Source organism: Prionailurus bengalensis, chromosome A2 (assembly GCF_016509475.1).
Source record: "Prionailurus bengalensis isolate Pbe53 chromosome A2, Fcat_Pben_1.1_paternal_pri, whole genome shotgun sequence".
Lineage (NCBI taxonomy): Eukaryota > Metazoa > Chordata > Mammalia > Carnivora > Felidae > Prionailurus > Prionailurus bengalensis.
In genome coordinates this window covers 120,797,763-120,812,339 of record NC_057348.1, presented here as the reverse complement: position 1 = coordinate 120,812,339, position 14,577 = coordinate 120,797,763, and the positions used below count along the sequence as shown (strand labels likewise).

At 50.5% G+C, this 14,577-nt stretch overlaps 1 protein-coding gene across 1 annotated transcript in view; it reads right to left on the bottom strand.

The window, feature by feature from the left end:
• The window catches only part of WIPF3 (WAS/WASL interacting protein family member 3), a 28,588-nt gene extending 14,721 nt beyond the window's left edge, over positions 1 to 13,867 (bottom strand). The window contains 7 exon segments of the mRNA XM_043589544.1: positions 231 to 332; positions 1,343 to 1,492; positions 4,432 to 4,873; positions 4,875 to 5,188; positions 10,228 to 10,359; positions 12,853 to 13,038; positions 13,741 to 13,867. Coding sequence (XP_043445479.1) covers positions 231 to 332; positions 1,343 to 1,492; positions 4,432 to 4,873; positions 4,875 to 5,188; positions 10,228 to 10,359; positions 12,853 to 13,038; positions 13,741 to 13,867 — 1,453 coding nt within the window.
• Between the last annotated feature and the right edge of the window lie 710 nt (positions 13,868 to 14,577).

Here is a 14,577-nt window from a genome sequence, read left to right as displayed (position 1 = left end):
TGAATCTAGGCACTCAAATCCAAAGCCAAACAATCAATGCTGGAATAAAAGGCTTCTAAATGAATCCTTGGGGGCCAGGAAATGTTCTGACACTTCCAGAAGCATGGGTAGCACTGTACCCTTGGGTAGTGAAATCATGACGTCATCCTTTAGGCAGCCTGTAGCCCATCAGTCACACTAAGCACTTAAATCTGGGTATAAACCAAGAGGCTTCCCAAGGTGGTACTTACTTCTGGGGATCTTGCTGGGGTAACTCTTCTGGCATGGTTTATACTCATCTGGAGGAGGAAAGTCTTCCACAGTATGAAACGTGAATTTCGACTCAAAGTCATCTGCCCACGTGGAAAACAGCAAAATTACTCTAGTGATTGTGATGACCCAAGTTTTGAAAATTTCCAGGAGCACACAGGTTTGCCTGCCCAGTGCAAGGGTTTTAACGGCTGGGCGATCGCCCCCTAAGACACCCATCTACCTCTCCGTGATTGCTCTTTAGCTCGGACAAGGGGAATCAGGAAAAGCGAGGTCAACAGACTCTCCCTGATCACCCACTCCGGTTTGCTTTGACCAACATCTTAAGGAAGCTTCTGAAGGCAGAAGTGCCACAGGGCTATCGAGGGTCCAAAGTCAGAGGTGGGGAACGTGACAGCAACACGGCACCAGCAGAGTCCCTGTGGCCTGAAGCTCCCCCTGAGCCCCTGGGGAGGCCTTTGTTTGGGAGGGGCGAGCAGAACAGGAGTCCGCAGCCCGGCTGGTGGGAAGAAGCACGGCCTGTGTCTAGTCGGGGACGCGGGCTCCCCAGGCGGGGACGCGGGCTCCCCAAAGCGGACAGGATTTTCCCTGAGCTCCTGACTGCAAGAGGACAGGTGGCGTTCGACCCTTTCATGAGCTCAGTCCCTGCTTTGTGATCTAGGCTTTGTATCTGAGCCCAGAGAACCTTCCTTCCTATGTCCAAATTTTTGCCCTACCTCTCCCTCCGTCTAGTGGGCCTTCTATTCGTTCTTTCACCGTTTCCAGATCACTCTATTCTTTTTTAATCCAATATGCCTGGATTTCTCCGTGGAGACAGACACATGCACGCAGACACGCACAGTTCAAATGTCGGTATTCTTCCCTCTTTCTCATCTCAGACAGATGGTTAGAGGAATGGGTTCTGGAACCTCCCAGAAAGCCTCGCGAGAAACCCTGTTTCACCCAACCTGTGGGCTGTTTTGTGCTAGAGTGAGCTCCTGCCTGCACCCTGAAGCATGCACCCTGAAATGGTGGGCCGGCAACCCCCCTCCAGGGGCCAGGGAAGCCCCTTCCTCGCTGGCAGCCAGCACGGGCCGAGGGCGGGCCCACTTACCGATGATATGCAGGCTTCCGTTCCGCAGCTGACCTCCCGGCTGCGGTGTCGGGGTCCAGGCTGGGGCCTGCTGGCTTCTGCTGGAAAGCTCCGTGGTGGGTGACCTCGCAGGCGGTGCTGGGGGTGGATTTAGCTTTCCCCCACTGGTCCCTTATAGAGAATTCAGAGACAGGAATGGCAGAGGCTATAACTTTCGGTGGGAGGTGAGGCGCTGAGATCTCTGGATGTAGTATGCTACGGTGAATGAAAAGGCAGCCTCTGGAGCCAAACTGCTCGGGACCGAATTCCAGTTCTGTTGCAGGGATAATGACACAGCATCCTTGCACCTCAGTTTCCTCAACCGTGAAATGGGGATAACAGTACACCCACCTTCTAGGCTTGATGAGAGGGTTGAATGAGTGAAGTCAACTGGCGTGTAGGAAGGGCTCAATAAATGTTAGCTGCTGTGGCAATGTTAACGGTGACAACAACCTTCAGTATCAGACGGCACCGTTCAAAGAAGGGGAAACCGTTAGCCAGTCCGAAGAAAGGGAGGGACTGTCTGTGGGTGAGGTGCAGAGGGAGGTGGGACAAACAAGCTGTCGGGGCTTGCTCCTATCCCCGGGGTTCTGCTCGCGGGGGTTCCCCTGCACGGCAGACACTCTTTCTCCTTCCAGTCAATGCCTAAATCCACCCCACCCGCCAGGGCCCAACTCAAGTCCCACCTCCGTCATCAGGCCCTGATGATGCCTGTGGGAGGCTCGCTCTCCCTTGTCAGTACTCTGTGGAATGACTCATTGGCAATTAAGAAGGAGCACGTCAGTGTGGGTGTTCTACTCTTCACCTATTGAAACGATGACCACCACACCGCTATTACCTGTGACAAAATGCCCACGATTACAACCCCCTTCTCTGCCCCCCAGGTGGCCCGAGGCAGAAATTGCCCTCATTTTGTTCGTGGAAAACTAAGTTTCACATCCAAAGACACAAGGAGACGGGCCAGAACAGCATCTGCTCCTGGCCTTGGGCTTACCACCCCGGTCTTCCCTTTCTCAGAATCAGGACCCACTGGGATTTGCTGGCTCCCGTAAGCAGACTAAAGGGGTGAAGGGGCTACGGTGGCTGCTGACTCCTCTTCTGGAGGAAAAACTGTCCCTTCCTATGGTAAGGAGATGACACAGTGAGCCCCTGCTCTACACAATGCACTTCAGGCACATTCTCTCACTGAATATGCGTAACGATCCTCCATGAAAGGTGTTATCTCCATTTGCCACCCCCCCCGCCACACACACACACATAAAAGCAAGGTTCAAAACATTTAAAAACTGGCAAGAGATTACACGGGAGTGGATGGGGAGGCCAGGTTGAATTCAGATGTCTCTGAATCTAAGGCATTGTTGTTTTCACCATCCCATGAACGAATCATGGGCAGCTGTCTCACTACTAGGAATGCTGGCCTTATGGTGACCACTCAGTTGAAAACAGAATGCCTCAAACCTTCTCTCTCATGACCAAGAGCCTTACACATACGCTTGCCCTGGGGCGCCTGGGTGGCTCAGTGGGTTAAGCGTCCAACTCTTGGTTTCGCCTCAGGTCATGATCTCAAGGTTCTAAGAAGTCGATCTTAGGCTCCTCTGCCCCTCCCCTCCCCTCCCCTCAGAACACATAAATAAACTTAAAAACAAAACAAAACATATTCTTGCCCTTTGTATCAAGAATTCCTTATCAGGAACCTGTCTTTTCAAAATATACAAAAGGTAGGTGACAATTGCTACAAAAGTATTTCCTGCAATACTATTTACGATAAAAATATAGAAAAATATAGAAAAAAATAGAATCAACTTCATGCTAGAAATCTGGTATATACCGCTGATCATATCAATATGCTTCTGAATAAACTTCAATGGTTTGACAAGACTGCTTTCGATGGAACATTAAACAGAAAGAGAATAGAAATATTTGAATCATATATTCAAAATAGTATTAACTTTGTAAATACGTAGACATACTCAGAAAAAAAAAATGATGGGAAGTACACTGAAATGGGACAGCTTTTATTTCTGGGTGATGTTATTTTGGTGATTTCAGTTGCTTTCTACTTGTTCTACAATGAGCTTGTATTATTTCTAATTCGAGGAAACACATTTCAGAAAGCTTCTGCATCAAAAGATTTTCTTAAAGACCGAGGAATATGTATGTGTGCGTGTGGATGTGTGTTGGCGTGTGTTTGTGGATGGTGTTTATGAGCATGTGTGTATGTGTGTGTATGTGTGGGTATGTGCGTATGCTTTCCATTCAGAAAGACACCAGAGGTGAATGAAGCCTCCCCAGTATCTGGACATCAGTTAAAGGTACGCATACTCAATCTAACACCCTCTCTGTTAGATATGTGAAGGAATTAGTTTTACTATTTGGCTTGAAATGCAGACCTTTAGTTTTCTTGAGTCAGCACGAGAACCTGCCAGAAAGAAGGCAGAATGCTAATCCAGTCTGTGGAGGGCCAGTGCGGATTGTGGCTGGGGGCCAGTGTGTAATAACTCGGGCAGAAATTACAGCAGAGACCTGGTTCTGGAAACAAACTGCATCCACAGCCCCCTCCACCGCAGAGAGGAGATTTGGGTAAATGAGCGATGACAGTAAGAATAAAAAAACCCTTCTCTAGAGCTCAATGTTGCCAGGCCCTGGTCCAGCAACCACACAAGGTGGGAATTATTGCTAACCCCATTTAACAGATGAGGAGAAGAAAGCACAGAGAGGCTAAGGAATTGTTCAGGGTCACACAGCTAGTAATTGCAAGGTGATTAAGGCCAGAATGCCTGGCGAGGGGTTTGCACGACCTTGGACAAATTTTTCAACCCCTCTCCCCCTTGGTTTCCTGTCTCTAACATGAATACAACATAAAGTCCCATACAGCAAGTTTCATCGTGCTCCGCGAGGGGCATTGATAGCTCGGTTCTAAAACAAAATCCTAAGAGTTAAGACGTCTCAGGGTGTCCCCAAGTGGCTCCTAGAAGCAGGCCTCTGGCTGTGTCCCTAGCACCTCCATAATTACTGGCAGGGCTGGGTGATCCTCTGATATGGCCACCCTGGACCGGGACAGTGGTGCTTACCTGGGCCTCGTCCGGGCCTCTTCTTCTGCACGAACATCTGGGATCCCGGAGGAGCTGGAGGTGTAGGCAAGGCTTGAACGCTGGACTTGGGTGGCTGGGCCTGGAAGCTGGGAGACTTGGGGGGCAGCGGGGGTGGGGCTTCAATGCTGTTGTTAGCTCCTGGCAAAGGCGGCGCAGGCACAGAGGACCTCGGGGTACAGGAGGCATAAAGAGGGGGTGGGGGTGGTGGGGGCGGTGGGGCGGGAGGCTCCCGCACATCTTGGGCGGGGCTGGTAGCATCTGCACTGAGCCCCGGATACCCACAAGGTGGGAGGAGGGGGAGTGGGGGTGGGATGGGTGGTAGGTGCAAGGGGGTTAGTTGAGGCTTCACTGCCTTGTCACTGAGAACGGAGGCCAGGGGAAGGGGGGGTGGAGTTGGGGGAGGGGGGGGAGGGGGAGGGGGGAGGTACGGAGGGGAGAGGGGGTACAGCCCCTGGGGGGTTCCCTTTGGTGGGTGGGCCAGGTGGGGACACCAGCGGAGTTTTGGTGGGGGAGGAAGGGGGTAGGGGTGGGGGCAGGGGCGGAGGAGGTGGGGGTGGGGTAGGAGGCGGTGGGGCGGGCATGCTGGGGCGAGGAGGGACTGTCCTGGCAGCGCCGTGCACCTCAGAGGCACTGCCTAGCCTGGGAGATGCAGGGGGGTTCAGCGGGCCACTGATAGTTTTGATAGGAAGCCGGGGAGAAGGCGCCCGGGAGCCAGGGGCCTGCCCTGTCTTGCCACCTGGAAGTAAACAAGCTCTGAGTTAGGTCGGCCACAGAGGACGGAGGAACCCGAGTATGTGGGCGGCCGTGACAGATGCCGTCCAGCGTGATGTCAGCCAAATGCATGGTGGACGCTCTCTTCCTGCACGCTCACGGGGAGACCTCAGGTGCGGCAGCTGTCCCACGAGAGGGCTGGCTGGACCGGCCCCAAGGTCCTTGCAAGTGCCAGCCTTCCTGTTCCAGCCCATCTCTGCCCACACCTGCCAAGGGCCCACGAGTCTCCCAGCCCAGGGCACAGGGCTGCTCTGACCCTCTCTGCCTTCCCTTACCTCAAGGCCACCCTCACACTCATTCACCGTTACCGACTGGGTCAATCCAGTCGGGTACCCAGCCTTTACATCCTAGTTTGGATCCTCAGCCGTACCAACTAGAAGCTCCTTGCTAGGGAGGTTTTCCTCATTTCCAGCATTTTGTGAACAAGGACTTCGGTTTTGCATCAAGACCAGAAGATCCATCATTCCTCGAATATATAAGTAACTCAGAAGTCAGTGGGAAGACACACAGCCTTGGGGATCCAGGTCCGACGACCTTGAACCTCCCAGTCCCACGGCTCTGGAATTTCAAAGCCTCTTTTTCCGAAGACATGTCCATTTCCAGTGGGCTCTCGGTCTCCTGATGTCCTGGCTTCCTCGCCGCACAGATCCACGAACCCCAACTTGAAGCCCAATGCCTCTTTGGAAGTCAACAAACCTGGAGTAGCATGCTGCTCCCAGTGACGTGTGTTTGGCATACTTCATGGAAGACTGGGGTGGAGGTGCTCCCTAGGAGGGGCCTTGTCGCTCTCTGTGCGCCCTTTTGCTGTGCTTCTTATCCTTTTGTCCCTCACCGAGGACAAAAATGTTCCTCTCCTTGTTTAGTGCATGGAAATTCTGCAGCCACTGCTCTAATGTGTCTTCGGAGCATCCCTGTCCACTCAGAAGGCTCGTTAAAATACTCCTCTAAGTAAATATAGTGCTCTCCCTAATGGAATTCTAGGGAAGCCATATTTTCCTATTCTTGCACCCCTGTAATTTACAACCCCCTTGAAAACACGTGGCGAACGCTTGAAAAGATGGTTGCTTCTCAGACAGCTTCCTGGGTGTTGCAGAATAGGAAACACAGCTGCCGAATCAGATTATAAACCCCAGCATCTGGCAGCGGTTCGGAGCTTTCCTGCTGGTGCGTCCCCGGGTGTGTTCACCCAACCAGGCGCAAGATGGTACCCCAACGCACTTGACCCCAAAAGCCAGACCATTCAAAGCAAGGTGTGGTGGCGGCGACGCTGGGGCTGAAACTCGGTGGGCAGGATGACAGTATCGGGCTTTCCAAAAGGATGGTGACCCTCCTCTGGCTACGATGTGACAGTTACCTGGGCAGCATTGCTTTTACAAGTCTCAGCTACAGGATGGCTGCTCGGAAGGCAGGGTGGTGGTGCCATTATTCCTCTGCTGAGGATTTCCTTTGGGGGTGGTCGTGGAAGAGACAATGTCTTCGCACGGAGGCATCCACCCTGGCTGACTGGATCCCCTCGGGGCCTGAGGCAGGCACCGCCATAACACCCGGCTGACCGTGGCCAGGAGTGAGGGCCTCCGCCTGGCCTTTCCAAGGACAGGACCTACCGCCCCCTGCGATTCTAACATTAGACATTTCATGTGAGGTCTAGGGCAGGTGTCAGGCTCAGGGATGCCTGCCTTCAAGGTCTTAAGCCTGTTCCCATAGCACACAGAGATGAAGACAGAGGACCAAGGCAGGTCCCTAACCAGGCCGAGGCCTCCCTATATGTCTGCTTGCTCCCTGAACTTTAAAGGAATAGCAAGTTTGAGGAGGAGCAGATTTCAGCCGCTGAGTAACCAATCCTGACTTTCTAAGTGACTAAGGACACCATGTCTCCAAGATTCAGAAACACTCAGAATGAGTCAGTTAAAAACACAGGAGCCTCTGCTGACTAAGCGGCCAGGCGAATGAGACGTGGGCAAACCTATCTTTATTGTGACATGAACAGCAGAGGCAAGGAAGGCACAAATCCTCATTCGGCTTATGCTCATGCCCACTCCAGGATGAAGCAGACAGCTGGCAGCACACGTGTAAGGTGAGGCCCCCAGGAGAGAGGAATTAGCCTGCGTGCAGGCCAGGAAGCCAGGTAGCAGGGGGCCCGTGGAGACAGCCAAGGGGAGTAAGTGCCAAGGGAAGGAAGGAGGAGGTTTTCCTTCATAACATAGACGTTAACCCTGGAAATCCAAACAGAAACACAAAAGGAGGCCACAAAGCGGGCGGGGAAAGGCCAGCTGGAGTGCATCTAGAGCCTGGGGGGTTATCAAAAGATGAAATATGTTTTGGGGCACCCGGGCGGCTCAGTCGGTTGAGCTTCCGACTTCGGCTCGGGTCATGATCTCACGGTCTGTGAGTTCGAGCCCCGCGTCGGGCTCCGTGCTGACCGCTCAGAGCTTGGAGCCTGCTTCCGATTCTGTGTCTCCCTCTCTCTCTGCCCCTTGCCTGCTCATGCTCTGTCTCTCTCTGTCTCAAAAATAAATAAACATTAAAAAACATAAATTTTAAACAGATGAAATATGTTTTCCTTCTTCAACCTGTGGGTGTTTCCAGAAGATCTCGGACTGCATGGAAGTCTCATTACACGTTCCATAGTACCCAGTTTACTCATCCTATCTTATTTTAACGGCCACTCCTTCGGAGCGCTAAGCCAAGGCCACATTATGACTTTGGAAGACCTTTTAGGGACGTGTTGCTATAAAGACAAATAGAATCTTTGACCCTAAAAGTGATTTTAAAAGAAATCCAAACATTTTCACGGACTCCCAAAAGTACTGTGAGCACTAGACTCTGTGCTTTCTGGGCCTCATGGCTCTCTGCAACCATGCTACCTCCTTATGCATTCCACTCAACAAATATTTACTGAACACCTACCATACATCAGGCATTTTTAAGGCAGTGAAAAGAAACACAGCTCCTGCCTTCACAGAGTTTATATTTAGAGGGAGACGACAGAAATAAACTAACGAGTAAATACATATCGGATGGTGAAAAGTAATACAAGAACATTAAATCAGTGTAGAGGGGATATGGAGTCAGGGGGTGGGACTGATATTTTTTGTGGGCTGGATGCATAAAGCCTCACTGATAGGTTGATCAGGTGCCACATGAGCAGAGACCTGAAGGATGGGAGAAAATGAGCTATGTGGACACCTGAGGAAGAGTGTTTCCGGTCAAGAGAGCAGTCAGTGCAAGGGCCCTGTGGCAACAGCATGCCTGGTGTGGGCAAGAACAGCAGGGAGGAGAATGTGGCTGAAATGGAGGGCGTGTGCTAGCAAGAGCGGGAGGCAAGACCATGGAGAGGTAGCAGAGACTAGAGCCCTTCTCTCTGAATGGCCAGGAAGCTGATGGAAGTGTTTTGAGAGAGGAGAGCCACGGTCGGTCTTACTCTGACATGGCACCCAGCCCATGCATCTGTTTACTGTCTCTGTCTTTGAGATTCCATCCTGTAGCATGCATCATCGGTCACTTCATTATGGATTTCCATCTCCTCTACAGAAATCAATGCTTGTCTTCACAGAGTGGCTCAAACCCCACACACTTGTGTCCTACAGGAGACAGGTAGGAATGGAGACGACCTGGCTTCCTTTGGCCGGTCCCTGTTAAACCTGACTGGGTATTTCTCCTATCTTTTCTTCTGTGAAGAGAAACTAGTGGACATTTTATACCCTACAGGATGTTTATTTGCTACCACTCAGGAATTTGGGAAAAGAAAGCGGCCTTGAGAAATGTCAACTCTTTGCCAAGCCCTTAGCAGAAAAGAGGAAATGAAATGGCCTCTGAGAGGGTTTCAATTGGACCTCAAAGCACCCTAGTGCCCTTATCTTTGCTGGACTTTATCAGTAGGTGACAGCAGCAAATGCACCTCCTTATGTCAAACAGCCACAGAACCCCCCCCCCCCCCGCCCCCCACCACCAGCCAAAGGTTATTAGCAAAGCCACATGATAGAAGATTCTATGCCAGCAATGTTTGGGGCTTGATATTCCCTGATTAATGACATTCTTGGAGTTTATTTCAGCTTGCTGGCTAAAGAGAACAGTAATAGGAAAAAGTATTCCCATTACCCACAATAAATATATATTTGCCCAATTTTAATGCAATGCTTTCAAAACATCTGATATCCGCTAACACACAAATGGCTGCAGTAGACTGGTTGCAGAAATGGCCTTGCTTGTCCACTCCCTCCTGATTCTGTATCTTTGAAATGTGATTTTACAGATCCTGTCATCAAGAGGTGAAGTGTCTTTCTCCACCCTCGTTTCCGGGCCAGCCCTGTGGCTTGCTTTGGGTAAGAGGATGCGGTAGGAAGAGATATTGTGCCAATTCTCAGACTAAGTCTTAAGAGACGTTATATACTTCCGTCCTCTTTGTTGGAACCCTGCCACCGACGTGCACAAAATCCCAAATAGTCTGCTAGCTACCGAGAGACTGTATGGATCAGTCAGGTCTGTCGTTTCAGCTGAGGCACCAAAGAACAAGAACTGTAAGATTAGCCAAAGCCAATTACCCAAGCTGGAGCTAGTAGAGGGCGCCCAGCTGAGACCACCCTAAATGGCCAACCACAGAACTATAAGCGAAATAAGTGGCTATTTAAAGCCCGTAAGTGTTAGGCTATTTTGTTACACAGCAATGCCTAACTGATACAATGACTCACATTACAGTGATGTCACTATGATTTTCTAACGCGATTTATACCCTTCATCCGTACTTTGCCGTCTGAGCCCCAGTCACAGCTTTGCGAAACACTACACACTATGGCAAATCATTCTTCAGTAATTACAAAGGGATGACTTACAAGACCCCTTGAGCATGATGCTTTGGATACTTTCAGTACGTGCTCCCCAATCCATGCTATACGACTTTTCACTAAAAACACGTCACCACCCTCCTGGCACGTGAGGATCGCCCTGTTGGTTCCACACGTTAAGGAGGGAAAGACCACGAGGCAGCCAGTCTGAATTGTCCCTTACCTGCTGCATCCCTCTGGCCTGCTGGACGCAACACTGGAAAGCCACCGGCAAACAGATCTCCCAGGGCTGGGGGTGTGCTTCCGCCTCGAGAGTTTGCAGAACCTCCTCCTTCTTTGTTGCCTCCCTTAGAACCTTGGCAGAGAAGAGGCAGGTGGGTGAGGACTTGTGAGCAGAGCTGAGCCGCCAGTTGTCATCCCGGGCCCGTGGTCCAGCACCGCCTGGGGCAGCCCTCCAGCCTTCCCCTTCTAGTGGGCATCATTCCCAAACGCCCTCTGCCCGGATGCCCCGCAGACTCCTGGAGCTCGTGCTGTCTGCTGTTCCCTCTGGACCTAACCACGCAACTGACCATCAGCAGCCGAGTACCCTGAAGAGTGGCCGAAACAAAGGGGCCTAAACGCTGCCATTCCGTAGATGCCGGCAGGGGACCCGGCAGCACCTTTCGAATGAGAACGCTCACACACTGCAGGTGTGGCGCCGGCCCTATTTTCAACTCGACGGTTGTTGTGGGAGGACCAGACAGAGAAAACCCAGAGATTTAGTTCAGCCCGTAATTTTAACTTCTTGTCCGCAGAGTCTGGCCCAGAATGGCAAGCAGGAAGTGAAGGTCTGCAACGATTTGTGCTTTGGCATTTTCCTTCTCTGTCTCCCTGGCTCTCACTCCCTGAGCCCCTTACCCTTCCCTGAATCTTTTCTTCTACAGGAGAGAAAGCTCGTGAAACCCTGGGGGGCAGGGGTCACTAATTCCAGCCTTCCAGACGTGTGTGATGACCAACTGTGTACGATCAGAAGACGTTCGGCTGAGGGAAGAGTTCCTAGCAAGAAATGTTCAGAGCCTGCAGCTCACTTGCACAGAGAAATCAGGGCACAGTGCCCACTGGTGGATGAATGGGTTTAGATTATTCTGAGTATTCATATACATTTACCTATTCACTGGCATGATTAGGAAACGAGTGTTCCGATCAAATGGGTTTGTCTGGTAACTGGGCTTAACCAATTAGATGGCGGGTCCAACTGGAAACTAATTTTTCAATGCTTATTTATTTTTGGGACAGAGAGAGACAGAGCATGAACGGGGGAGGGGCAGAGAGAGAGGGAGACACAGAATCGGAAACAGGCTCCAGGCTCTGAGCCATCAGCCCAGAGCCCGACGCGGGGCTCGAACTCACGGACCGCGAGATCGTGACCTGGCTGAAGTCGGACGCCCAACCGACTGCGCCACCCAGGCGCCCCTGGAAACTAATTTTTATTGCAACTGCTGAAAGTACTCTAAAATAATTTGTCTATCCTTGTGTATTAACACATATAGTTACAGATACTAGATACAATTATACTTTTAGGACTATCCTTGGGAATTACCATCACGTGCATCATTGAAAACTACATGAAGACATAATAAGAGACGGCATTGGTGAATAGTTCCGCATGTATTATTTCAACCTTCAGCAATCTTGATGAAAAAAAGCAAAAAAGCAGGTATGGTCATCTTCCCCCATCTCGTAGGTAAGCAGACTGAACCTCAGAGAAATCCCCAGATTTGCCGGGTAGCAGAATCAGGCCTCAGCCTGGATCATCTCTACTCTATACATAGAAAGCTGCAGTCATCTGACCCTAGGAGAGAAATCTGAGTACATCTTTCTCCTCGTGAAAACAAAAACGTGGCATATTTTTATTATTATTATTATTTATTTTTGGGACAGAGAGAGACAGAGCATGAACGGGGGAGGAGCAGAGAGAAAGGGAGACACAGAATCGGAAACAGGCTCCAGGCTCCGAGCCATCAGCCCAGAGCCTGACGCGGGGCTCGAACTCCCGGACCGCGAGATCGTGACCTGGCTGAAGTCGGACGCTTAACCGACTGCGCCACCCAGGCGCCCCTAACGTGGCATATTTTAATGATGACACTTTAATTTTTCTCTCACTGAGTTTGAGGGCTATGAGGGTGCAGGGTAGGTGATCTTTAGAGGTTATCTCACGGTCAATAAACGCAAAGTGAAATCGCCAGACAGTGGAATATTAGTCAACAGCAAAGCATTGGCACGTGCTATGGTATGGATGAACTTTGAAAACAGCGTGCTAAGTGAAGGAGCCAGTCACAAAAGGCCACAGAGTGTATGATTCCATTTATAGGAATAGCCCAAAGAGGCAAATCCATAGAGACAGAAAGTGGATTTAGTAGCTGCCAGGGATGGGGGGAGAGGCAGAATGGAAAGTGACTGCTAATGGGTGCGGGGTTTCCTTGTGGAGTGATGAAAACGTTCTGAAACGAGACAGGGGTGATGGCCGCAACCACACTGTGAATGGGTCAATGCCACGGAATTGGACGCTTTGGTGCTTAACACGGTGAATTTTATATTATGTGGATTTTGTCACGGTTAAAAAGAAGCTATCCCACCACGTTTTTGTGTGTTTAGCGTTGGAACAGGGGTAGAAGATACACCATGGATCATCTGCCGACCTGGAAAGGAAGCTCCGATTCTCTCACCCACGTGGCCTGTGCATTGAGCAAGTCTGCTGTGGCCCAGAGTGGGTGCTGGGTAACTTCCCTGAGCAGGCCAGCGGTGCCTGGCTGAGCCTCCCGTGGCCTGCCCTCGCCTCACAGCAGGCCTAGCCCCGCCGCTCACTTACTCTCAATTTGTGGGGCACTGCGGTCATTGATCTGTGTGACTTTCCGTAGGCGAGTTCCCTGCTGGATATCAGCCAACAGAGCGCTCCGACCTTTGGGGTCTGCCTTTCTCAAGCTGGAAGCGTCTGTACCCACCTGTAAGGGAATAAGAGGGATCCGATTAGAACCGCATGTAATAACACAATCCGCTGTTTGCTAGTATAACTTCCTGCGTCGGCTCCTTTCTGCCTGTAAACGTCTTTCGATTTGCACAGCTTCTTGGGGCTCTCTTCTCTCTGCTGGATGGGATGCAGCCCAATTCATGGATCGCTGGATAAAATAAGATCTTTAGCATTTACTCTGTTGAATCTCGCCTCTTTTTTTTTTAAACACTTCCATTTTCGCGTGAGCTGCTGACATGGTAGGGGTCTCCATGGGCTTGTATAACCAGGGAGCACCAGAAAGAACATATGTAGGCTGGTGACAAATAAGAGGAGGGGTTGGGTTGTGCTGGAAGATAGAGTCCGGAGGAAACACAGTTAGAAGGTTTATACCATGTGAACCGAGATCTTGCTAAACATTTCTCAAAGCCAGAAATACTTCTTAGCTCTTGCTATTTGGGGGAGGCCATGTGTCTTCGGTGTTTGGCTTAAATAGCACCACTTCAGAGGCCTTTTTTGACCCCCCCCCCCCAGTCTAAGCAAGGCCACCCAGTGTTCTCTCTAAGGGTACCCTATTCCTTTTTCCTCTGCTAACTTCTATCGTCTGACGTAAACTTGTATCTGTCTCTCCTCGTGGAAAATTTCCATCTGTGGTTACGAGTTGAGGGTCCACCACCCCCAGAGGACTCTGTCAGGAAAAAGACCTTGTTCGTTTTGTTCACAAATTATTTCCAGAGGGTATAACAGGACCTGGCCACAGGTAGGCGCAGCGGCTACCAGACGAATGAATGAGCGCGTGAACTAGACCCAGGACGTAGAGTACATTGACCTTGCTTTCAAGGGCATTGTGGGCGTGCCAGGGAGACAGGGCACACATGCATGGAATTAAGCCATGACATGGTAAACATATGATGCAAGTCCCACAGAGAGGAAGGTCACCGAGAGTTCAGAAGTGGCCATATTTGCCAGGCTGCAAAGGAAGGTAAGAGACCTTGAGATGGTCCTCGAAGTAGAGACAGGATTTACAAATCCTTGCTGTAGCCATTTTCCGTTCAGAAAAGGACAATCCAGCTTTGTTGGCTATTTAGTCAGAGACTCTCCAGTGTCACAGACTAGAAACAAAGGCAATTGTGGTTTTAGCTAAAATGTGCTGAGGGTGTATTTTCACTGGCTGCCTCTACTGCCCTGGTGATGTATCTTCCATGGGCTTTGAAGGACATAAGCTTCAAAGTTGGGTTCTTGCTGCCCGGAAACATGCTTTTTGAACCCTTGAAGGGCGGGGGCTCATGGACAATAGTCAGTAACAGAGCTGAGCAAGGGGCCCCAGCCCTGATGATACACGTTTTTAGAAAGCATTATTAATGCACACGTACAGCAGGGCATTTCTCACACAACATGCTTTTAAAGCCTATCGATAGAAACCATTAATATCCATAAATCCTTTTAAACTGCCAAGTTTTGAAATCTTTTAGAGTTTCCTCTCATTTTATTTACAAGTAGTTCATGGCAGGAATAAAAGGCCAAGGGAAATATCATGACCCAGTCAAGAGGGTATGAAAACTTTTGCAAAAATCTAGCATCACAATC